General features: G+C 42.1%; 1 protein-coding gene across 1 annotated transcript; it reads right to left on the reverse strand.

Moving 5' to 3' along the window:
* Nucleotides 1–1,894: 1,894 nt before the first annotated feature.
* On the reverse strand, nucleotides 1,895–25,485 carry stard15 (StAR-related lipid transfer (START) domain containing 15). Its single transcript, XM_030061870.1, has 6 exons — nucleotides 24,939–25,485; nucleotides 9,307–9,454; nucleotides 6,402–6,505; nucleotides 5,237–5,354; nucleotides 4,137–4,189; nucleotides 1,895–3,547 (listed from the first exon to the last, which is right to left on the reverse strand). Exons 1-6 carry the CDS (start codon nucleotides 25,083–25,085, stop codon nucleotides 3,332–3,334), a joined length of 786 nt encoding a protein of 261 aa, XP_029917730.1. The 5' UTR covers nucleotides 25,086–25,485; the 3' UTR covers nucleotides 1,895–3,331.
* Between the last annotated feature and the right edge of the window lie 463 nt (nucleotides 25,486–25,948).

A 25,948-nucleotide genomic window follows, 5' to 3' on the forward strand; every position in this document is an offset into this window, starting at 1 on the left:
GGTTACCATAGTTACAAGGGTCGTGCCGCCATGTTGGAAGAGTGACAGCAAAAAGAGAAACTGCAGTGTTGTGGCTCTTCTTCAGTGTTTTATTTTACTGCTTTCTTTTTTTAAATAATAAAGTTTGCTCTCTCTTCTCCTGCACAGAAACTGTGTTTTCTCTGGTTTGTTGGTGTGGAAGCGCCGCAGAGACTCTCTGGTTTTGCTGCTGCTCTTCCAACATGGCGGCTGCAGCCCTGGCCTGCCTCTATTTAAAGGCTGCAGCGGTGAGGAAGTCCCGCATGAACACGGTGTACTGTCCATGAAGCTGCCGGGCCGCAGTGGAGTTTCCTCTCCGCGGCCCGAAACAACAATGTGAGCGCTGCAGACAGGAAGCAGGAAGCGGCTGAGACAATACACACTGGAGAGGAGCCGGAGCCCAGCTGCACTTTTCATGCACGAAAAAAGGATGCAGTCGCACATAAACTTTTCCTTATCGCCGCAGGAAAAACAACCTCAGCGGCCGAGAAGAGGAACTGGAGCTTCAGGGCAGCGGCCTTCTCATGCTCTGCAGATTCACTTGATTTCTTTCATAAACATGGGGCAAAATGTGATTGGTAAATTAGTAAAAAATTACCAGAACATTGGTAAAAAAAAAAAAAATTGTGAAAAATTACCAAAACATAAGTAAAAAAAAAAAAATTGTAAAAAAAAAAAAAAAAAAAAAAGCCAGAATATAAGTGGAAGAAATGAGAAAAAAATTACCACTTTAGTCAAAAAAAAAAAAAAAACGTTTACGCTGTGTTCAGACACCCTTCACAAGCATTTAAAATATTCCTCATTTTTCTGAGGACCCCCTGGATGACTCTCAATGACCCCTGGAGGCCCCCGGACCCTACTTTGAACAGCCCTGCAAAGACATCTTGCAGAGGGAAAATGAGCTGCAGTGACTTGAGTTTGTCTCTGCTGCTTCCCAGATGCACAGAAGTGAGAGCCGGCTGAGAGTTTTGTGACAGAAAAATAACTTTATTCAGGAAAATCTGTTTACAAGGACAAAGAGCGACAGCGTGGCCGAGAGTCACAGCCGCCTCGCGTCTCCTGAGCCGGGAGCCGAGCCGGCTGTCGCTCCGGCTCGGCTGCTGATGTCGCTTCACCTCTCCTGCACAAAGGCCCCTTTTGTCTTCATGCGTTTGGAAACTCATTTCCTAATGAAATGACACAATCCATTGTTCTACTGCATCGTGCACCCTAACAAAAAAAAAAAAAAAAAAAATCACATGCAGGGCTTGTTCTAAGATCCAATTAGCACCTTAGGACTTGTCACTTAAAAAAAAAACATCCCTTTAATGGTTCATTGAAGAATCCCATATGATACACTGCAAAAAAAGACTTTCAGCTTCCTATTCACTTGTTTTTCTTCCAACAAGAAAACAAATCTGCCAGTGGGATTAGGTAATCCCACTTGTTTCTAATGCAGTGCCACTTGTTTGACAAAAGTGAAAGTCCATTGAAAACAAGCAGGATTATCTCATCCCACTGGCAGATTTTTTTTTTTTTACCTTGTTAGAGGAAAAACAAGGCTTGAACACTGAAGATGAAACTGTTAACATGGATTTATTTTATTTTATTTATTTTTTTATTTTTTTTGCAGTGTCGTGGCCTTCAGAGCAGCACGGGTTCCTCAAAGAACCTGCTGGTTGCTATTTAAAGACCCATAAGAGGTTCCTCGAAGCCCTTTAACTTTCCTAAAGCGAGCACTTTCAGCACAGTTCTGGATGTAGTGAAGCTTCTCCGTCCCTGGAGGGCGCTGCAGATTTACAAATAGAGACCAGCTAACGTCAGCATCACACATGACATGAACTTCTCACACTGCAGAGGAGAACTGTCCGTCATATTATACACTGTTAAACAAACATAAAGGCAAAACATGACTAAGAATGAGATCTGAGCCAGGAATGATGCATTATTATTCTTTTTTTTTTTTTTTTTTTTTACAGAATTTGAGCGGAAACAGACTGAAGCCTGGAGGATTCTGCATGCAAGACCCAGAGCTCATAAAATCTCCAAAATACTTTCTTTCTTTTGTTTTTTTTTTTTTCTTTGCTTTGCGGTCCTGATGCGGTCAGGCCTCCAGGCGAGCCCGCTCACTAAATCACAGCCTGTAAAGATCCTGCAGCGGATCGGAGGTCGTCAGCTGCACACACACTCTCTCGCAGAACACACACACACACACACACACACATGTACAGACTGCAGAGCTGGACCAAAGTGACCGAGACAGCTGACAAATGTCACAGAACTCTGCTGTTTATTTACATCAACATGATTATTGTCATGGTGGATTTTCACAGCCTCGTCACAAATTATTGCTCGTGCTGAAGTGAGACTCCAGCTTGACTGATTTTAATTAAAAAAAAAACAAAAAAAAAACTGCATGTTACTGACTTTCATTTCCACCATAAATAAATCACAAAACAAGCAGCTGAACTCTAAATCATCTGTAGTTTTACATAATTTAGTGATGGTTGTATTTTATTTCCTTAGCGTTTTTCATGTCATGTAAATTATCTCAAACTCAAATGATCTGGGTGACATTTTGTCTTTAAATGTGCTGTAAAAATAAACTGACTTATGACTTAAGTGATATGCAAAAACCTTTATTTTTTCATATACAAACATCTAAATTAGAAATTATTTTGAAAGAATTAGGAAATCCCCATTTATTTCTGCTGAAGACAACACTTTTTTTAAATTTTATTTTCTATTTAAATCTGGAAGTCTTGAAAATGCTAACAAATGCCATTATTACTCCATGTGGACCTCTGCCCGTGCACACATGGAATTTTTTTTCCCTGATCACCTGACTTTAACCGATTTTTTTAAATTATTCCCTCATTAATTTATTTTTATGTCCTGTTTTTAATGTTTTTTTTCGGTCTTGTGAAGCACTGTGATCTGACAGTGTGCATGAACTGCCCTGTATAAATAAGCTCACTTGCATTTTTTGCTAACTCTGGCTTGTTTGCATGTGTTTTTTTTTTTTTTTTTTTTTTTTTTTTTTTTGCTTCAGATGGCTCAGCTTCTTTGCACATGCTCACATCATCAAGAAGGATGTGTTTTTGTGTTCTCGTGCGGATAGGGAGATTTGAATTTTAAAAAAAAAAAAAAAAAAAAAAAAGGATAAATGAAGTTGCAGGAGGAAAACAGCTGAGGAGCCTCTCGGTGGTTTTCAGACAGTTTGGTCCAGCTCTGACAGACACACAGACAGACAGGCAGGCAGACAGACAGACAGACAGGCAGACAGGCAGACAGACAGACAGACAGACAGACAGGCGGCTCCGGTCTGTGTGGATTAAGTCTCTTCGTCGTCGCTGTGCTGCGTCTTCTCCTCCCTCAGGCTGCTCTCGTCGATGTTCTCCAGCGAGTCGGCGCGCTGGACGGTGAGGTCGGCGGCGCTGATGCACGGCAGCGTGTTCTGCTCCGGAAACATCCACGGCTTCAGGTTGGGATTGTGCTTCCTCTTCCACTCCGGATATTTCTGAGAGGCTTTGTAGATCTTCCTCATCGCCTGGGAGAAGAGCAGAGGGAGACCCGCTGTGACGATGCAGGACCCGGACACGCCAGGCCGGCTCTCAGCCTCTGACACTTTACAGCAGCACTTTACTGTGCAGAGGAAGCTTTTCCATTTAAATATCAAATGCACTGTTAGAACATAAATTAGTCAGTTTGATCCTCATGAGGCCCCGGACCCCCACCTGAAACCTGAGACACTTTACTGGATTGCTTTCAAACACATGGAAACAAAAGCTGATCAAAAATGAGCAAAAATTAGCAGAATGTAAATAAGTTAAATTGCCCCCACAAAAAGAAATATATAAGAAAATTAGCAGAAAAGTGGGGAAAAAAATGATAGAAAAAAATTGCAACACAAATAAATAAACAGATAAATTAACAGTCAGATCAGTGATGCTGAAATCTAAGTTTTCTATATTCACATTAATATTAAAAGCGTGAAAGGAGAGAACGATTCGATGGCTCCAGTAGATGGGAGTGGAGACCCTGACACACAGCCAGTCTCTCTCTCTCTCTCTCTCTCTCTCTCTCTCTCACTTACACACACACACACACATACACACACATCAGGTGGATAATTTTACCTTTGGAGCTACAAACTGGGAAACTCTGTTCACCACCCACTTGGGCAGAGAGCCTGCAGACAGAGCAGAGGAGGGTTACTGCACAGAAAACACTGTGTGTGTGTGTGTGTGTGCGCGTGTGTGTGTGTGTGTGTGTGTGTGTGTGTGTGAGATAGACTGCTCCTCTGTGCATGTAAATGTCCACAAGGTGAGCACTAAACCTCTCAGTGTTCAGTAAAGTTCACAAATGTGATGAAGACGCAGCAGAGCTTTTTTTTTTTTTTTAAAGCTAATACACAGCTGGCTCACTGCAGCACACGCACGCACGCACGCACGCACGCACGCATGCACGCACACACACACACACTCACACACACACACACACACACACACATTCTGCAGAAGACATAAATAATCGAGGCAGTCCGCTGCAAGCCGGGTGGAAAAGAAGCTCATCAGCAAAGTGATGAAAGTTGCCTCTCGCAGCATTTTAACTGGCCAGAGGCTTCTCACACACACACACACACACACACACACACACACACACACTTCCTGCGTCTCCTGTCGTGCCCCGTCGTCATGGAGACAGGTCCTTGGATTCAAGGATACCGTCCTTGATTTGTGTTTTAGTTATTTACCTGCCGCTCAACAGCAGAATGAGCTTCAGCTCTTAGGGAGGAAAATAAAGAATTTACTCTCTCTCTCACTCTGTCTCTCCCTCTCTCTCCCTCTCTCTCTCTCTCTGTGTGTGTGTGTCTCTCTCTCTCTGTCTCTCCCTCTCTGTCTCTCCCTCTCTATCTCTCTCTCTTCCTCTCTCTCTCTATCTCCCTCTCTGTCTCTGTCTCGCTTCAATTTGACGGAGTCAGGCTAATGACTCCCATAGACTTCAACTCTTTATGCTAAGCTAACATGAAATGCTTCCCACAGAAACTGAACCACTGGACGTACAGAGGTGGAAATGGTGTCCAACATCTGGTCTCAGTCGGGGGAAGTCAGGAAAAATGTTGGAGTGTTCCTTTAAAGCTGTCATACCCTGCCTTGTTTGTTTTCCAGAAGTCAGAGTCATGCAGTGTATTGTTTTGGTGTGGACTCGGCGACAGGCCTGAGGTGCAGGGTCTGACCTTTGGGGTCGACCTGGGTCAGGTAGTACAGGGTGCAGCAGGTGGCGCCGTTGGACTGGATCAGGTAGCCGGTCAGCAGCGACACGGCCCGGACGTAGTCCTTCTTCGGAGGGTATTGCTGCAAGAGAAGGAGCCACAACAGAACACGTGAATGACGTTTCACCCCTGTGAGACCCGGGCAGAGCCACGGGGTTTCTCTCAAAAACAGAGCAACTTAACACGAAAATGACCCAATAATTAGCAAGAAATTACAAGTAAAACGTTACAAGAAAATTACCGAAAAATTATCAAAAAGAAAAGTAAAAAAAAGATGAACAAGGAAATGACCTGAAATTAAGCAACCCAAAAAATTCCTGAAAATTAAACAAAAACAAAAAAATAATCTTGAATATTATAATAATCATAAATATAGTTATATAGTTTTCTGAATATTTTTCCCACATTCAAATTTTAATTTTTGCTTTTTTGTATCTTCCAGCAAAATTTTCTGGCAATTTTTCTGTACTTTTTTTTTTTTTTTTTTTTTTTAATTCAAGGTAAGATTTGCTGGTGTTTCTAACACTGGAAATATTCAAATTTACCTCAAACAAATAGCGACCCTGAATATCGGTTATCAATGCCCATGATCACTAATAATCTGTAACAGTATCTGAAAAATCAATGTCAGTCAATCCCTAAGAGTTATAGATATAGACAGATATAGACAGGTACGCACCGGGTGTTTGACAGAGCATTGATGATCAGTTATTGATATAGGTATAGATATAGATATAGACAGATATAGATAGGTATGTACCGGGTGTTTGACAGAGTATTGATGATTAGTTATTGATATAGATATAGACGGATATAGACAGGTATGTACCGGGTGTTTGACCGAGTATTGATGATCAGTTATTAATATAGATATAGCTATAGATATAGATATAGACAGATATAGATAGGTATGTACCGGGTGTTTGACAGAGTATTGATGATCAGTTATAGATATAGATATAGACAGATATAGATAGGTATGTACCAGGTGTTTGACAGAGTATTGATGATCAGTTATAGATATAGATATAGACAGATATAGATAGGTATGTACCGGGTGTTTGACAGAGTATTGATGATCAGTTATAGATATAGATATAGATATAGACAGATATAGACAGGTACATACTGGGTGTTTGACAGAGTAGTTGATGATCAGGAAGTCGTTGCCAAGTGGCAGCCAGGATCTCATCGTCACAAAGTCTCTGTTCTTCAGCGGGCTGGGACATTTCCCTTCAGGAAACAGATCAGACACGACAGTTTGTTAAAATATCGTCAATAACGTGTCCGATCATTGAGCCTGAACCGCTTCACTCAGCCCACACACACGCTGCCATGTTGGCCTTGACGTTTTTGAACTAAAACAACCATGATATTGTATTTTCCCATATGTTTTGTATTTCTGATGTATTTTCATGCCATACATATTTGTATTCGTTTTTTCCACTTTTCTCACTTTCTTAGCTCAGTTCAGTTTTTTTTCCCCATGTAATTCAGTTTGATCAGCTAGAATTGATTCAGTGTGATTCAGGTCAGGTCAGTTCATTTTGCTTTACTGTCATAAAATCTGACGTGAAGCCAAACTGCACTTTTCAAATAATAATGATAATAATGATTATGATGGACGAAAAGCAACAAGGTTAAATATTTCTATACCCTCAGAGGATGAGGTTGTGGTATTGGAGGAATTATTCAAGTTATTCATTAATATACAAGCAAAAGGAGGAGGGAAAATATGACTTGGTTCAGGTGAGTAAAACAAGAAAAACACCAGACGGTCTCATGTTTGTTTTACTGCATGTTGGGCTGTTCTCTTATGACAGGAAGTGACACGTGTAGCCGACAAGATCGCACACGTGACCTTTACCCCCAGGATGAAGGTCGTTTCTACTCGCTGATCAGAAATTGGAAGTCAAGATCCGTTTTTCCCCCAAAGGAAGTTTCTTTGATGCAGTCGTCTGGTTTCTCTCCTGCTAAGTTTCTTGGTATTGATTTGACCTTAATGCTGCCCACTCTGGTGCTGTGAGGCTCAAGCTTTAGCTGTTTCGCTCCTCTGCACACACACACACACACAAACACACACACACACACACACACACACACACACACGTACAAGTATCATAACACCCTCTTTTCCTAATTAGTCAGTGATACTGCAGGTAGTTGTGTTTTCCTCTGACATTCCGGGTTGATTCCAATCTTGGCTGCAAACACACACACGCACACACACACACACACACACACACACATTCTGTCCCTAATTAGACAGTGATACTGTATTTCAACACACTGCTATTGTGGTGTTGCTTACAGAGCTGATATTGATTGAATTCCTACAGTCGACCCTGATCAATAATTGATAATGCGCTCTGTGTTCTCACTAGCGTTGTATTTAAATGTTCCAGCCATGCGCACGGTAACGTATGACGCAGCACATACATGTTCATTCAAAGAAGTACCGTGTGCGAGGGATGTGAAAGTTTCCTTGAGATTAATTATTCAGAAATCTGCGACAGAGGATTTCACGTGATGTTCCCACTCCTCTATGCTTATCTGGCGGCTTCAGGTTCTGCTCATTTTTCGGAGAAGATGCGCGACACACGATGAGCCTGTATCGTACGATGCATTGTTAACGAGTGTAAACCAGCCGACAGGATATGGATCAGATGGAGCCGCAACATTAAAATACCTCTTACAGGTTAAAGCATCAATAATGTAACTCTCTGAGAGAAACCTTCATTCACAACAAACTACTGCTTCTTCTTACACTAACCTACATTTCACTGAAGATACCGCAGTACGTTTATACTTAAGGAACATTTCACTGAGAATACCGCAGTACTTTTATACTGAAGGAAGTTTTACTGAGAATACCGCAGTACTTTTATACTGAAAGAACATTTCACTGAGAATACTGCAGTACTTTTATACTGCAGGAAGGTTTACTGAGAATACCGCAGTACTTTTATACTGAAAGAACATTTCACTGAGAATACTGCAGTACTTTTATACTGAAAGAACATTTCACTGAGAATACCGCAGTACTTTTAGTACGAAGGAAGTTTTACTGAGAATACCGCATTACTTTTATACTGAAAGAACATTTCACTGAGAATACCGCAGTACTTTTATACCGAAGGAATATTTCACTGAGAATACCGCAGTACTTTTATACTGAAAGAACATTTCACTGAGAATACCGCAGTACTTTTATACTGAAGGAACATTTTACTGAGAATACCACAGTACTTTTATACTGAAGGAAGGTTTTACTGAGAATACTGCAGTACTTGTGTACTGAAGGAACATTTTACTGAAAATACTGCAGTACTTTTACACTGAAGGAACACTTTACTGAGAATAATGCAGTACTTTTATACTGAAGGAACACTTTACTGAGAATACCGCAGTACTTTTATACTGAAGGAACATTTTACTGAGAATAATGAAGTACTTTTATACTGAAGGAATATTTTACTGAGAATAATGCAGTACTTTTATACTGAAGGAACATTTTACTGAGAACACTGCAGTACTTTTATACTGAAGGAACATTTTCAAAGGGAATTCCTGCTTCTACCACAGGTGGCACTCACAGACGCCATGTGACAAAGGGTTTCACGGCAGGTGGGATATTCATTAAACCTCACTGTGCCACTGCGCCGCTGTCATAATCTCATAGTCTCATAATCTCATAGTCTCATAATCTCTGATCATGGGCCAGGAAAGAAATGATCAAATTTTTCACACTGATTGGCTAAAGTGGGGCGTGGTGGTGGGCGTGGCAGTGGGCGTGGTTAATTTGGGGTGAATATCCAACATGCAGAACTGACAGCTGCACAATGCTGGCAGACGTATGAACTCTACTCATCGCTTTTTCCTGGGTTGCCTGTCTGATAAAATAAATACTTGGCAGGTAAATTTTGTCATCCCAGCATCTTGGCAGATAAGTCAGACAGTAATCTGCAGATTGATCGATAGATAGATAGAAGATAGACAGATAGATAGATAGACAGACAGATGGATGAACTCACAGGAGTAGTAGCCGACGTCTGCATTGACGGTGAGTCTGCCGATGTCGTAGGTGTCGATCATGTTGGTGTCCCACTTCTTGCGGTAGCTGGTGTCGTGCAGGACGTCATACAGCGTCTCCGCCCGCACGTCCTTACACACTATCCTCATCTGGGACACACACACACACACACACACACACACACAGGGGCAGGGTCAGTAACACCAGGCGCATTAACTCTGCATACTGCATTTCATTGTCTTAATACTTACACTTTGTGCAATGATAATAAAGTTAAATCCAAAATCTAAAACCCGCCTGTAAACTCTGAACAGACTGATGTTAAACTGATCAATCAATACCTGTGTATGTCCTGTCTGGGTTTAAATTCTATAATAAAGAAAGCCAAAGTAATGCCTGTGGGAGCTGATCAGAGCCCAAGGTGATGACTTCAATGTCTGACCAACACAAAAAAAAACAAAAAAAAAAACTAAGCAAATCTGGGAGCAAAGCTGGAATCAGACGATGTTGGGGATTGATAAATACCGATCACTGAAATAATAGCCAAATCGATTAATTTTCTGTTAACTGACTAACTGACATTTAGCACTAATATGTACACACAAATTTTGTTTTACATGTCTAATATTCTTGTATCTCCCAGCCGAGGTCTGACAGATACTATGGATTTCAGCTCGTCATGCGTCTGAAGAGATTTTCGTCACAATTCTTTGTCCAAACCCAACCCCAGTCGATGGCCAGGTTACATTTACCACCTGAAACAGCCTATGTGTTGCCTTCAGGGTCGTCACGTAAACTCCAAAACTGTACAGGAAGTTGCCCAGAACAGACAGTTGGTTCATCATTTTTCACTAAAATTAGAGAGACATGACCGAACCTGAACATAATTTCTAAATTTCTGTCTGAACCCTGCCGGACCTGTCGGGTCCTGACAGGCTCGGGTCGGGTATTCACACTCCATAATTTACCTAAAACTTAAGGAAGACTGTTTTAGCAAAAGCTCTGCATATTCTAGGTCAATATTCAAAGACATGAATAATGTATTTCAGTCACAGTATTAACTTGTATTAACTAACCTGTGTTACACTGCTTGTATTTCTGCAGTGTGTTATGGCTTTCAAGTCAAGTGCACTAAAACCTCTTAATAAAAACTGAACCATGCAGTTTTTTCCTGCAGGTACAGTTGAATACCAGCTATTCAAATGTGGCGAGAAAAGCTATAATCCACTTTCACTGAAAGGTCATAAATCTGCCTGGAGCTGCCCCTGCAGAGCCCTGCACCAGTGGAGAGGCTGTGTGATGCTGAGGGAACTGGGAGGACTGGATAATCACCACATCAGAGTGTGGATGTGAGGGAGATTTAATGACCGGCTCTAGCCACAAGAAGGATTTTTTAATGCAGCGTTAAATCAGATGAATGGTGTATATGCTGCCGGGCAGGGGAGCGTATGATCACCGTGGGAAATTATTAGAAACAAACTGCAGAGGTTCAGACGATATACTGCCTGTTCAGCAAGAAACGGCAGCAGTGTTCAGCCTGATGCAAGTGTGTGTATGTGTGTGTGTGTGTGTGAGTTAAAAATGCAGCAGTGTGTAGGATGAATTGTGTAACATCTGAAGCCCAAGGTCTTGCTTTGCTCCGTCTTGGTGGAGAAACAGAAAAGAGAGAGAAAGCCAAAGGAGCGCTACTGTTGAAGACAGAGGAGCTTTTAAAGGCTCCAGTCTCACCCCAGGTTTGCTTTGCTCGGCCTGAAGCAGGAAGAGGAAGAGTGGAGTTTTTGTGTCGGGTTCGTTTAGGTTCACATCAAAACTAGCTTTTCTCTCACAGAGCGGTCACACCTTCTGATGTTTTGGTCTCTTTCGGACGGAGACGCTCAGATCAGCTCGTTGATTTGTCGTCTGTTTGACTGCAGTAGAAGTAGAAGTACTGTTCCTCTGCTGGTATCTGACTGCAGTAGAAGTAGAAGTAGTGCAGTAAAAATCTACTGCAGTAAAAAGTACAAAGTGTCTCATTTCAAATGTCCTGGCAGTAAAAGTGACTGAGCTCCTTTTTCCAAACAGTAACTGTGTTAACTGGGATCTTTTCCATGCAGTTAGAAAAGGAGGAGAGAACACGCTGCACACTGCATGCTTTTAAAGGGAGACTCTGGAGTCTGGACCCTGGAGACTCAGCTGACACGTGCTAGAAGCACATCACGTGATGGTAGAGTCTACATGGTTCTCATCATCCACACTTATTCCACATTTTTGCCAGTTGAGTCTAAATGGTCCTCCCTTCAGTTTTTCATGGTGCAGCTTTTATTGTGAAATTTGGAAAATGACAAAAAGTAGAAGCAGGTTCCTCTTCTCATCTTTGCTGACTGAGCTTTTATTGTGAAAGGTTCCACAGTCTGTCATTGATCATCTGTTCTCTGTAATGGATCTGATTTAAAATGCAGTGAAGGACAAAACTCAAGCAGAAATGGAAGTATGAATGAATAATGAAGTAAAAATCAAAAAGCTGCTCAGTTACAGTAACGTGAGTAAACGTCATCAGTGACTTCCACCTCTGCCTCTGCAGTTTAATTAAAGGATGAAGCAGGGAGAGCAGGTTGGTGCTTCATTCTTCATTCCTGCGTTTTTGTTTTTTGTTTTTTTTTTTCAACAATATCCTTTAGCAGGATCAATAGTTTCAGTCGTCTCTTCGCTTTCATCAGGAAGGAATATCATCATATTTCATCTCACAAATCGATAATTCAATATATTGTGATACTTCTTGTGATACATTATCAATACGGTTGTACCAAGTATTGATATTTGTCTTTTTTTTATTGGCTTTTCTTTTTTCCCCCATTTTGTTTTCATAATGGAGGAGACGTTACACAACAAAATCAAGAAATATTGTATTGATGTTGCATAACAAAACTACATCAATTTGCTCAGGTAATTACATGTGCATGATAAATGTACATACATTTACATCCATACATGCAGAGAGATGGACTGCAATACCAAAATAAATGAAAATCACATTACTGTTAATAAAAAAAAGCAATTGCAATCATTCTAAATAATTTTACATCCTCCATTTAATGTAATATTTAATTTAATATTTAATATCAATATCTAAAATTATTTTTTACACTTATTAACTAAACAATTTATCACAAATAAATGATTGTAATTGATTTAATGTTTTGCAGCTTGCAAAGTTGCAAAGTCTCCAAAATGCCTCACATTAGGGGTTTGTCTTCCATTTTTATTTATTTATTTATTTATTTATTTATTTTTATTGTTATATAGGGTATTGTTTAGTGGCCCACTTTCAAGTCCGGGATGTCAGCCTCATAGTTAAAGCTAAAACCAATAATCATCAAAAACTGAGTCAAACTGATCTTGGGGGTGAAGAGCGTCTGTCCGTCACATTTAATCTGAATAAATTAGTTATTTTTTAAATACTGTCATGCTTCAGACAGAGCAGCAGCTTCACTGACGTCAGTAAAAACCAGAGCTCCTCTTCATGTGGAAAGCGTCTCGTTGCAGCGGCGCAACATGAGCAGGCCGGTTACTGAACTCCGCTGCCCGCCACGTCACTTTTTTCCACTCCTGTAATCTTACGAGACTGTTTTGGTGGCGGGGCGGCCGGCCGAGCTGCCAGTCATCAGATATTGTGTGGCTCGCTGCTGCAAAACCCTCCGTGTAACTCAATCAGCGCTGACCTGCCGCCGCTTTAATCATTCATGAGCTCCCTCTGTCTTTTTGTCTCCGTCTCTCTGGGCTCCATGCTGCCTCTGGCTTCACCTGCCTGCTGTTCACTCTCTCTATATATATCTATCTATATAAATATGTATATTTAGTTTTTTATGTGAAAAGTTGAAGGATCTCAAAAGTTAAATCTGACTCTCCAAACTGCAGAGGTTTAGTTTTTCAGTATTTTTGCTGAGTGTACGTTGTATTGAACATCCTCCCCCTCTTCTTTGCAGTGTTTCTCCCTCTCATCTCTTCCTCCTGGTTTATTTTATTCTTTTTAACCAGGTTATTCTTACTAAGGCAGCAAAGGATCTTATTTAAGCAGCGCTCCTCAATATTAATGTTCAACAACCTGCTTTAACAGAAAGAAAATCCAGTTTGAGTGAGACCAAAATGGGTTTTTGAAAACTGACGACAATATTGGACGGATGTGTCATACCATAGCCAATATATTTGTACCAATATGTCTCTCAAAATATTGGAATTTTTATGGCAAAAAAAATCGCCCAAATTGAATATATTTAGTTTCCCTCGGAGTTGTGTTCTCGTCACGATGGAGAAGCCTTATGTTGATCGTCGATGGACACTAAAGCCCCGGAGTAAAACTGTAAAATAAAAATTTTACCAAGCTGTGGCTGCAGAGAAACGACACTGATGGCCTGATGTCTGATTTTTAAAGCTGCACAGAAAGACTTCACAACCCAGAAACCCAGTATGATGATGTCAGTAAAGCAGGTAATGAGGTAACATTGGTGAATTATTATTTATTATTTCCTTTTTCAAGTTGTGCTGTTAGGTTGATTATCAGAGGAGGATCTATAGGGGCTGGAAACTCCTCAGTGTTTCAAAGGAAACGACAAAATAGAGAAAATTCTGGAAAAAAACAAACAAACAGGCATGACACTAAATTTGAGCAGTGGAAAAACATCCCATAAATTATCTCATGACCCCTCAAAATTCTCTCGTGACCCACAGGAGGGTCCTGACCCACAGATTGGAAACCACTGACAAAGATAACGGTAGGAATCGCTCTGTTGTTGTCTTTGCAGCTTTGGTGAAGCAATAAAAGACGGACAAACGAGAACAGCTGAGTCAACGGTGTGGACTGGATGATAAAAGCTGGAACAAACAAACAAGCACAACAACAAAAAAACTAATAACTCAAAACAACAACAAACAAAAAAAGGTAACATGTCAACCAACTGTTCTACTGAAAACTGTCAGCTGGTGTTTAGTGTCTGCAGCATCAGGCAGGCGAGCGATGAGAGCACTGCTAACGAGCTAATGTCGGCTGAACCCGACACACACACACACACACACACACACACACACACACGCACACGCACACGCACATGCACACACACAGCAGAAGATCTGACTCTCTGCTGTCATTTAAGTCAGACGCGGAGAGTAAATTAAACAAAACCTGAACATGGCTCTGATAAAACAGCGCAGTGTTTCATCATCACCTTCTGGTTTTCTGTTTAGGACCAACCTCTGTCTAGTTAAAAGTTCACAAGGATTCTCAACCTAAAATTCACCCGTTTGCGTCGGCAGAGAAGGTTAAAGTTTGGGCTGGCACGTTTCTCTGATCCTCGGGAAGTTTGCTCCAACGACGTCGCCATTTTTAATCTGACTCTGGGAGCAGAAAGTAGACCTCAGACTTCTCAAGAGTTCACGGCGTGAAAGCAAGTCAAAGATGTATTTGTACATTATTTGTACTGAAAATACTCAAGGCCTACGATGTTCGTCCCAACCTACTCCGTGCCCTTGGGGCCGTGTACACGGGAACAAGAGCCAAAGTGATCACGCCTGACGGTAGCAGTGAGGAATTCAATGTCCATACAGGAGTGCTGCAAGGAGACACCCTTGCTCCCTTCCTTTTCATAAGAGTACTGGACTATGCCTTGAGAAAGGCTATTAGGGGACGAGAACAAGACCTAGGTTTCACTATCACTCCCAGAAGGTCCACACAGGGGCGCCGCCAGGAATTTTGGGCCCCATGAAAAAAAAAAATGTATTTACTAGTTGATGGTTTAATATTTTATATTAGTTTTTACCTATTTTTTGGGGCCCCTGTCAGGCAAGGGCCCTTGGAATTGTCCTAACTTTTCCCCCACATACGGCGCCCCTGGGTCCACAAGACACCCTGCGGAAACTCAGACAGACCTGGACTATGCCGACGACATCTGCCTGCTCTCTAAAGAAGTAGAACAGGCACAGAAACTCTTAACCAGAGTGGAGTTAGAGTGTGCCAAGGTTGGCCTCATGCTAAACGCAAAGAAAACAGAGGTCATAACCTATAACATCCCCCAAGAACATCCGCCCCTAACAGCAATAGATGGCACTGCTCTAAATACCTGGGCGCATGGGTTAACTCCACAGAGCAGGACCTCAAATACCCCTTTTCCACCAGGGCTGGTTTGGAGCCGGTGCCTGACTTAGCACCAGTTTTTTGGTTTTCCACTGCCAAGCAGGGGCCAAACTGGTGCCAAACTGGTTCCAAACTGGTGCAAAGGCAAGCACCGACTCCAAGCAGGGGCTAAACAGGAGCCAGAGAAAGAACCGATGACGCGGCCCACCACGTCATTGGTGGGCGGACTTACAGACTCAAACGGGAGCAGCGATCGCTAAAGAATGTAAAGCTAAACATACTCACCATTCGTTCCGACCACGAATACGACGGGTAGCCGGCAATAATTGCGTTTTTCGCCTCTGGACCGCAGTGTAGGCTTGTAAACACACGAGCAGTATTTGCATCGTGAGGAAAGTGAGGAAAGCGCTCGCATGGAGACTCTCTTAACGGCATGAGCAGTGTGTGGAAATCCAACCTACCCCGACACATCAACAAGTCCTGGGATGGGTGCGACACGAGAACGCTACGTGTGGTGCTAAACATCAAACAGGACGGGCACATTACCAACAAACGGCTGTACGGGGAGTTACCACACGTGTCAGAGAAGACACCAATCAGGAGGATGAGACTTGCCGGTCACTGCCATCAACACCAAGAACTCCCACCAAGAAAGCTTGTGCTGTGGGAACCGACACACGGGCATCGCTCAACAGGGCGTCCCAAACCTGCCTACGTGGACGTGCTAAAGAACGACGCTGGTGCAGGAAGAACAAACGAGCTGGTCAGATGTATGGAGAACCAGGATGACTGGAAACGCAGATGGATGGCTCGTCTGAGGACGACGTAGAGAGAGATTGATGTATAAACACAGTTTTGTGTCAGTAATGATGGGGCCATGCCACTGGAGCTCCACTGATCATGAGGCTGTGTGAAAGAGACATAATCCAAATAACAAAATCCAAAACAAAATCCACCATACCATATCGTTTTGCTGCCTGAAGCACCAAATTTTTGCTATAAAATAAAAACAGTATAAAGTGTAACATTTTGGTGCTGATGCTTTTCAGCTGAACAAAGTTTATATGCCATGTCTTATCCAACAAATAATAATCCATTTTATTAATCTGCACATGGGTAGATGCCATTCCTGGAAAAAAAAAAAAAAAAGTGCTAAAGTTTTGCATTCTCTCTGGGAAGGAGCACATCTGGAAATGTCTGTTTTTTTTGCAAATGGACTCTTAAAATATTAAAGGGTCGTTAGGATCCAGGCTAATAAAGTGTGTTTTGGACGTTTGGAGCCGCTCTCGGGGGGAGACAGCAGCTCCGTTTCCACGCCACACGTTTCCTCCCCGGGGTGGAATCACTGAAGGAGCCGCAAACGAGCCTCATCAATTATTGAAGAATTTAACGAGATATGAGTGTGTTTCCTGTTTCCTCCTCGGGAAACACACCTTCTGGACGTGGAAAATAAAATCCTTTCCACAGGTTTTATTTTATTTTATTTTATTTTATTTCTAGCAGGTAAACGTGTGGGGAATCCCTGGTTTAGGAGACACTTTGGGATTTCAGCGTCCAGTTTGGAGAAGATTTGGCCAAACTCAGATTTACATCGAGAGGCTGCACTTCATCAACCCGACATCCCATAACCCAGAGTGTCATTATTAGTCATTAATATCCCCGAATCTGCCTTAAAGATGGAGGATCCAGCTGACAGCTCCATGCAGAGGAGGCAAGGCAAAGCGCTTTTACTTCATTCACATCAGATTAAGATTTTTTTTTAATCTGAATGACAGCTAATAACAGTCCACCTCGACCGTCTCTGTCTCTCTGAACCATACCAAGCTGCCTGCTTCTCCCTCCTCCTTCCATCTTCCTCTTTCTTCTTATTTTATTTCACAGCTTCTCTCAGTCAATCAGTTGATTTGCATGTGAACAAAATCATTTTAGTCGTTTATCAAGTCAAATAATCCCAAATATCTGCTGATTGGAGCTTCATGACGATGCTAGGATTGACTTTTTCTCTGTTCATTTAATTATAAAATTAATTCTAAGGGGTTGTTGGCTGCTGATCCCACTGCTCTGCAAATTTCCCATCAGCATTTCTCATTATTATTATTATGTATAAATACTTATACTTAAATATCAACTGAAAACTAAAATAATCTATGAAATGAATGACAGTCACTCCACAGAAGAATAACAAGGCATCTGGGATTTAATTTATACTTCGTCTGGTGTGTTACTGCCCAGCTGCTTTAACAAACATCAGTGCATTTTTGCAGCAAAAAAACTTTTTTTGTCAGTATAATTCTCAACACACACACACACACACACACCGTGCTCTGTGCAGGATGTCGTCAGCGCCAGAGGAACGATCAATTATTCATGTGAGAGAAGAAGAAGCGCCTCGCTGCTCCAGAAAGACTCGCTGAATTATTAAAACCAGGTCCTGTCATCATCACCATCACCATCATCATCATCATCATCCTCGTCATCACAACTCCTTTGTGTGTGTGTGTACGTGTGTGTGTGTGTGTGTGTGTGTGTGTGTGTGTGTGTCACACTGCTCTGATGTGCAGCCTGCCTGGAATAGCTCTTCCTCCCTGTGCAGCGTCGACCTCCCTGCCTCCCGTCACCCCACAGCACCTCCTCCTCTTCTTCCTCCCTCCTCCTCCTCCCCTCTCCTCCTCCTCCCCCCTCATCCCCCTCTTCCTCCCCATCCTCCCCCCTCATCCTCCTCTTCCTCCCTCCTCCCCCCTCCTCCTCCTCACTAGCCACTGTTTCCTGAAGGTAGCCTCAAACGAGCGTCATTAATTATTGAAGAACATAACCAGATATGAGTTTCTGTTTCCTTCCTCCTTCTGAACATGGAAAATAAAATCCACAGGTTTCTCCCCCCCAGGCTCTCCTCTGTAATCTGTGATCGCTCTGGGATTACGAGGATTTACGCTGCGTCTGTAGTTTTACCACCAGTGTGCTGCCAGCCGTCCTGTTCTGCGTCAGGTGTGTTCATAAAGTTTATATGTGACAGGTGAGGCTAGCTGAGGCAGCCTGTGGTGTGTGTGTGTGTGTGTGTGTGTGTGTGTTCCTGTGACTCAGTAAACTGTCTCGTCTTCAGGCCGAGTCTCAGCTCAGCTCACCTGAACACTGTTAGCTTGCTAACTAGCAGGCTAATCATGTTTCTGTCACAGAAACTGAATTTTTATGGTTTAATTTTTCAATAAACATTCAGTTTCTATGGTTCCTGTTAAAATGATAAAGCTCGCTGCTAACAGCTATGTTTGCTCAGTTAACCTGGATAAACCAGCAGCCAGCAGGCTAACCACATTACTGCTAACATGCTAACACTAGCGCCTAGTAGCTTCGTTAACCGTCTGAGTAAATTCTCTTCATTTCCTCCATGAACCCTGCATATTTAAAACTGAGTTACAATAAAATAATCACAAAATGACCCCACGAAACTGCCCAAAGGTTTACAAAAAGAACAAGAACAAAAAGAAGAAAAGGCAGAAACGGCCAAAGCATCAGAGAAACTAGTAAAACATTAAAAGAAAGTTAGCCAAACATTAGCAAAAAATTATTAGTTTAAAAAATTACAAGAAAATGACCAGAAAATTAATGAAAAACTAGTAACGTATTTACAAGAAAATTGTAGAAAATTGATTTGTGATATATTTATATTACAATTGTCTATTTAAAATTGAATTCCAAGAAACTATAAGAAAAAATACCACACAATTACAAAAAGTTAAAAAAAAAAAAAAAAAAAAACAATAACCAAATATCCCCTCTCACTTAAAAATAAAAAAATAAATACAGTGAATTTTGTGAGTGAAATAAACACACACACACACACACACACACACACACACACACACACACACACACACACACACCAACAACAACAAGACGGTGCTGATCAGCTGATGAGACACTAGGTGAAACTGATGAGGAATCTGAATAATTATAATAATTTTATTTCTTGAGCTGTTTTATTGGCTCAAACTTGCAAACTGTTGTTGAATCTACAAATTAAATGTCTTGGTTTTCCCACAGCAGGAAAATGAGAGTCGAAACGAGGCCATGAGGCGGCTGCAGATGCACTACAAAAGGGTTTTCATCCGTTCATTATTTCATGATGTCATTATTTCATTAGGCGGCTCACACCAACATGAATGTGTGTGTGTGTGTGTGTGTGTGTGTGTCCTGCTGAGAGGATCTGGTCTCGGTCCTCGGGTTTCCAGCCGTTACGTTTCCTTTCCGCTCTTAATTTTTCAACATGCCGACGCTGACGGGCGGCTAGCCTTTCCTCTGCAGGGGGCGGCCGGCCAGCGAGGGACCGGACCGCCGACGTGCCACTGAGCAACACACGCACTCACCACCTCTGTCTACCTGTCTAACTATATGTGTTTTAATATCACTGTTGTGTAATGAAACGTATTGGATCAAATCTGCATTATCTCTGTCGGATGGCATATTCCAATACTTTGTATTGATCCCAGGACAAACAGCTGTTACCATGGTGACAGCCGATGGGAAGCTAAACTATAAAACAACACCTTTATTCGCTTTATTCGGTTTTATTCCAGTCTAACCCAGTTCAAGCCAGACCAAACAACACCTAAATTTAATCTCAGACTAAACCAGCCAGCCAGTCTAACCTAGCCTGCAATTTAAAAAAACTAGTAAAAATTAAAAGAATGTGAGTTTAAAATATACAAGAAAAAAACAGTAAAAAATTATCAGAAAATATAAGATAAATTAGAAGATGAGTCAGATCAGTGATGCAGGATTCTTGTGTTTACACGCTTCCACAAGCTTTAAATTACAGTGAAATCCACTTTATTCAACACTATACAGGTTTCTCTGTTTGCCCAGTTTTAAACCGGTCTAACCCGGTTTGACCCAGACCCAACGACACCTAATCAAACCCAGTTTAAACACCCCAGACTAAAGCAGCCGGTCCAGGCCGGGATGACACACACAGCAAACTGGCGAAAGATTAAATCGTATTTCTGTCGCCGCGCTACGTCGTTTTCTCATCGGCGGGCCGTCAGTCAGTCTGACCCCACGTCATCTGATGTAACTTGCAGATCGTTTTACTGTAAAGTCGTGCCTCGGTAGTAAAACTCTGATGTAACGCCGACATCCTGACCTGCGCAGGTGAGATGCTGACATTTAGATGATTGGGATCTTAGATTTATCAGGCTGACTCAGGTGTGTTATCTGGCTCTGACCTGTTCTCACGTTTTGTCGCTGAAGGAGCTAGGCCTATTGCTTTTCTACTGAGGTGCTTGACCGGGAAAACCTGTGGTTGACGCGCCTTTGCTACTGCTTGCTGTGTTCTCAGTAAGAAGGTCCGCACGCTGTTCCTCTGATGCAAATGTAACAGACAATTTATTCCCAGTGCACGATAACAGTGTTACAGTCCATTTCCATCACAAACAAAAACCGAGCAAACACACTCAAACGTGTTCGCGCTATCGCGGTCAAAAACCATTTGCCCTTCCGGGCCAAACACCTGCCGACAACAGTGACATCACTACCTATATACACCTGTGCACAATGACAGCACAGCGACACCCACAGTATATACAGGGAATAACAACTAAATTTGACACAACATATTTGGCTCCTATAGTCGCTCTGATGAAGGCTCGGTGCCGAAGCGGGTAAAAGTTTTTCTCATGTGATTTGAGCCAAATAAACAGGTCAGATGTGGTTTGTGTGTTTTGTCCTATTTGACTTGTAAATTTGGGATGTGCTCCGTTTTCACACCTCGGCCAGTTTATCTCAGAGTAACACAGTCTGAGCCAAAACGTCTAAATGTCCGTCACTGTGTGTCACCAAGGATATGTGACTCTTGTAATGTGTGTGTGTTGGTGTGTGTGTGTGTGTGCAGTCATGGAGTCATGTTTGGGCTATTGCTTCACAAGTCATTGACCTCTGTAATGAAGAAGGTCATGGACAACAGGCTGGTGGGGCTGCATCTGAGTCACACAGGCCTCCTGCTGGATTAACTCAGATTATTTTGTCTCTGAGCTGCAGTGTGAAAACGTGGTGACGCTGCAGACGTTCAGCTACAAGGTGGCGTGGCTTTGAATGAACTTTTTTCCTGCGGCCGAAGCCCCGTTCTAAAAATTACATTCCCATACAAATAAACTGAATTTTAATAACGTTTAGGGTGAGACATATTTTATCACTCGGATGAAGGCTCATTTGGGATTGTGCTCCGTTTTCACATTTCTTGAATAAGCCCATTGGATTTGGGGTTTAGCACTCCACTGAGAATCACATTGTTGAAGTGCAAGCTTCTCTTCCAACACAATATTTTGTCGCAGATTATCTTTGTTTCTCATAAATGTTTCTTTGTGGCTTTTCTGGCGTGTAAGTGTCACATGGTTAGATTTAAGCACCAACACCGCTTGGTTAAGGTGACATGATGTAACGTGACATGACATGACATAATACAACATGACATGAGGTAACCTTAGCGTAACGTGATGTAACATAACGCGACATGGCGTGACATGATGTAGCATCACAGGAAGTGACGTGACGCGACATGATATAATGTGACGTGATGTAACCTTAATGTCACGCAACGTACTGTGACGTAACTCCATGTAACATAATCTAATGTAACATGGCATGACATGATGTAACATGAAATGACTTAACATAACGTAATGTAACATAACATACACTCCCCTTCAAAAGTATTGAAACAGTGAGGCCAATTCCTTTATTTTTGCTAGAGACTGAACACATTGCCCTTACAAATAATGCTACCTTCCAAGTTGTGTATCAGATCCAGATGGAAATACCTGGAAATAAAAGCTGAAATGTTGATCTCTTGTCTCATATTCATCTTTTGATGTCAAACCCAAATGTTTTCAGTTTACAGTGGTCCCTCGCTATAACGCGGTTCACCTTTCACGGCCTCGCAGTTTCGCGGATTTTTTTTAGTGCAACTTTGCATGCTTTTTTTTTTTTTTTTTACAGGGCATTGTGTTCTGCATCCTGATTGGCTAAGGGACTGTAGACCATTGTCAATCAATCTCCTCCGTGCCGTGTCTCCTGTACAGTACAGAATGCGTTCATTCTATAATACTGGACTTATTTTTCGACGAAGGTTTGAACTTTGAGAGTTTAAACAAGAGAGAAAAGTGAGAAAATGTTAATGCCTGTCTGAGAAAAGTGTATAAAGTGTGTAGTGAGGGGTTTTACAGCCTTAAAACATCTATAATAATTGTAAAAAATAAAGCTGACTACTTTGCAGATTTTGCCTATTGCGGGTTATTTTTAGAATGTAACTCCCGCGATAAACGAGGAACCACTGTATAGCAAAAATAAAGGAATTGGCCTCACTGTCCCAATACTTTTGGAGGGGAGTGTAACGTAACAGTGTATGTAATTTCCTGGCTGAAACCCATCCACCAGCCCCCCTGCCTCCTAGCACAGAGTTCAGACTATGGGATTACAAACATTCTTGTGATGTAACACAAACAAACGTAATCTGAAACAAAATACATTTCCTCCGAAACGTGACCAGAAAGCAGTTCAGTTGTACGAGAACATCAGTTTTAGGAGACGGGGCTGTGACTGCAGCCACGGACGCACTCGCTGCACCGATCTGAAGTTTGGCTCCGTTTATCTGCAGAGTGCCGTTTCAGAGGCGAGGTGTGAGGAGGAGGAAGAGGAGGGGCTCATTCAGGCCCATACTGAAATCTAGAAAGCTCAAACCAGGAGATGACAGCAGGCTGTGAGCTGTGTCGTGGAAAAAAGATCCAGAGTGACGACTCTCGCATTGCAAGAGCTCATTTTACTGTAAAAAATGCATGTAATGGTGCTTTAAGTGAAACTCGGCCTACGAAGGGGCAGGTGTTGTAGCTAAGCTAACAGTGGAAACTTGTTCATAGGAAAACAATCCCGGCTCCAAACAAAGGAGAGGTGCCAGAAGCTCCCAGGTGCACTGTGGGAAAATCCGACTGCATCTCGTTATCTCACGTTTGGCGATGAGATGGTCTGCAGGCCTCTCTGGTGAACGGGCTGCGTGAGATTACACACGAATAAACACACCCAGGGCGAAGAAAAGGGAAAGTGGGCCACTGAAAGAGGAGCCGGCAGGTTGGAGCTGCCAGCTAAGTTCAGTAGGTCGGTCCGGTCGACTCTGAGCTCCCAGCATCAACACTCTCCTCATACCAACACCACACAACACAGTATCACTCCACAGCCACATGCTAATCGAGCTGAAGCTGCTCCAGCACAGGTCTGGGCTAACATCACCACGTGGAGTTTTTTTTTTTTTAATGTTTTTTATTCTGTCGTTGGATTATGGCGTGATGTGCACGTCAAAATGGGTTTTACAGGCCTGGACCAATAATCAATAACACTGAATATTATGATCTTTGTGGTGATAGAGGATGTTTTCTGCCATGTCAGCAGGTGGTTTTGATTACACACACGACAGTTTTCATTATTGTGCACTTAAACCATTTCAATTAGAGGATTTAGGGAAGAATTTAGAATCAAAATAAAAAATAAAATGTTGGGTTGAGGTTGAATTGCTTCCTCCCCACCCGCCTTCAAATACTGACAAGACAATGTCCTTCTATTAAATGCTGGACGCTGGCCAAGCCTTTAATCAGAAGCTCATGTTGATAAGATATGAATAATTTAGTGTATAAACTCATAAGCTGTGCCCTGCAGGTCAAGCTTTTGTCTTTTTTCCCACCTTATGTGTCCAATGATATGACCTCTGACCTCTGACTCCTGACCTCGTTATCAGCGCTCAGCTGTAATGTTGATGACCCGGTAAATGAAGCTCACATTCACCTCGCTGCCACTGAGATGGCAGCGAGGTGAATGTAGAAACTGTAAAATGAGTCTGTTTTTTACAGTCCAACAGTAAAATATTAATGTGACTCCAGTGTTGTTCCTGTCATAGACTACATAGTCCTATCATACTTTAATAAGTTTGATTTCCTCTATAGTATCACTGTTTTGCTGTAACACATTGTTTATTTTGATACTTTCTTTAGTCTGGCGGTTTTATTCCTACAGTATCATTATCATATGAATGAAAATACATTCACAAGGTACATAAAACATTCCTAAAGCTTGATATATGATATATCCCTAAAAAAACAGTCAATCAATCAGTCAAAGAAATAAGTAAGTAAATTAATATATACATAAATAAATAAAGCAAAAAATGAAAAAATCGAGAGGAAAAGGCCGAAACTGAATGAATGAATGAATAAATGAATAAATGTATGAATAAATAAATAAATAGACAAAAAGAAAATTAGGAGGAAAAATTAAGACAACTATCTTTATAATTATTAAAATGACGTATTTAAATGTCAAGTGAGTGATGCAGCATTGATGTCAGTTTTTTTGTGTTTACAAGGTTTCAGCAGCATCTCAATTAAACTTTTCCTCATTTTGCTGAGGACCCCCTGGAGGACCCTCAGGGACCCTCAGGGGCCCCGGACCCCCCTCACCGCGCAGGGGTCAGCCTGCTGGGGAGTCAAAGTCCTCACCTTGAGTTTCTGCACGGCTCTGCTCTCCTCCTCCCGGCACCACACCGTCACTCCTCCCTTGTTGTAGCGGCTCACCCAGCCGTCCTGACTCTCGCACTGCTCCTTAAACGAGCTGAAGTCCGAGTCGTCCGGGATCTGCACCGGCATTGCGCAAAAACACCAAATAACAAGAACGATTTAAAAATAATAATAATAACAATAATAAAACAGCCGCGACTCCTCTTTACATCAGCGCTCCTTCTCCTCGTCTCCTCCTGTCTTTCTGTTTGTTTGTTTTTTTTCTGTTTCTTAATTTGACTGAGCGGCTGGTCTTTATTATAGGACGGACCCAGCGGGGAGGAGGGTTGGAATAAACACAAAAAGCAAAGCCTCGAAAGTGTAAAAATGCTGCCGAGCTTCCAAACCAAACATGCGTTTTAAAAAAAAAAGGAAAAGAGAAAAGGTTGGAAAGCTCTGGAAAAAAACTGCCGTGTGGCTGTGAAGGAGTGAGGGACAGGAGTTGTGCTGCTCCGCCCGCCGCGGCTCCTCCGGCTCTCAGGTGCGGCTCTGCCTCCGCGCACCCAGCCTGACACAGATAGGACTACAGCAAGAGGTGTCACTCCGCCTCTGCTTCCGGGGACTCCACAGTTTGTCTGCTTTGTAGAAACTGAACTACAAGCTCTGTGTAGGAAACTCCAGTGGCTCCTGCTGGCAGCCATCTTTGAGGGACCGATTGAAAAACTTTATTGATACTTTCAATTCGGTGTGTGTGCGTGTGTGTGTTTGTTGTGGTTGGACCATGAACTCTAATGTAACCATAGTGACAGTACTCATCACCTTTTTAACATCATAACTTGTAATCTGTAATCTGTTACATTTCAAAAGTCATAGGTATATATCGATGTATAAATACACCAGCATAGGGCACTACGGCGTAGCCATGGCAACACATCACTCAGAACTACAAGCTGACCTTCAGTTGCTACGGTAACAGCTAGTAACAGATGGTACAGGGTTATAGAATGGAAGAC

The sequence above is a fragment of the Myripristis murdjan genome, chromosome 10, assembly GCF_902150065.1.
Source record: "Myripristis murdjan chromosome 10, fMyrMur1.1, whole genome shotgun sequence".
Taxonomy (NCBI): Eukaryota; Metazoa; Chordata; class Actinopteri; order Holocentriformes; family Holocentridae; genus Myripristis; species Myripristis murdjan.

Coding starts and splice junctions, on each gene's coding strand:
- stard15 (XM_030061870.1), bottom strand. CDS start 25,085: ATGCCGGTGCAGATCCCGGACGACTCGGACTTCAGCTCGTTTAAGGAG. Junction 6,506..9,306: donor AGACGTCGGCTACTACTCCT/GTGAGTTCATCC, acceptor TGTTTCCTGAAG/GGAAATGTCCCAGCCCGCTG. Junction 3,548..4,136: donor CCCAGTTTGTAGCTCCAAAG/GTAAAATTATCC, acceptor CTCTTCTCCCAG/GCGATGAGGAAGATCTACAA.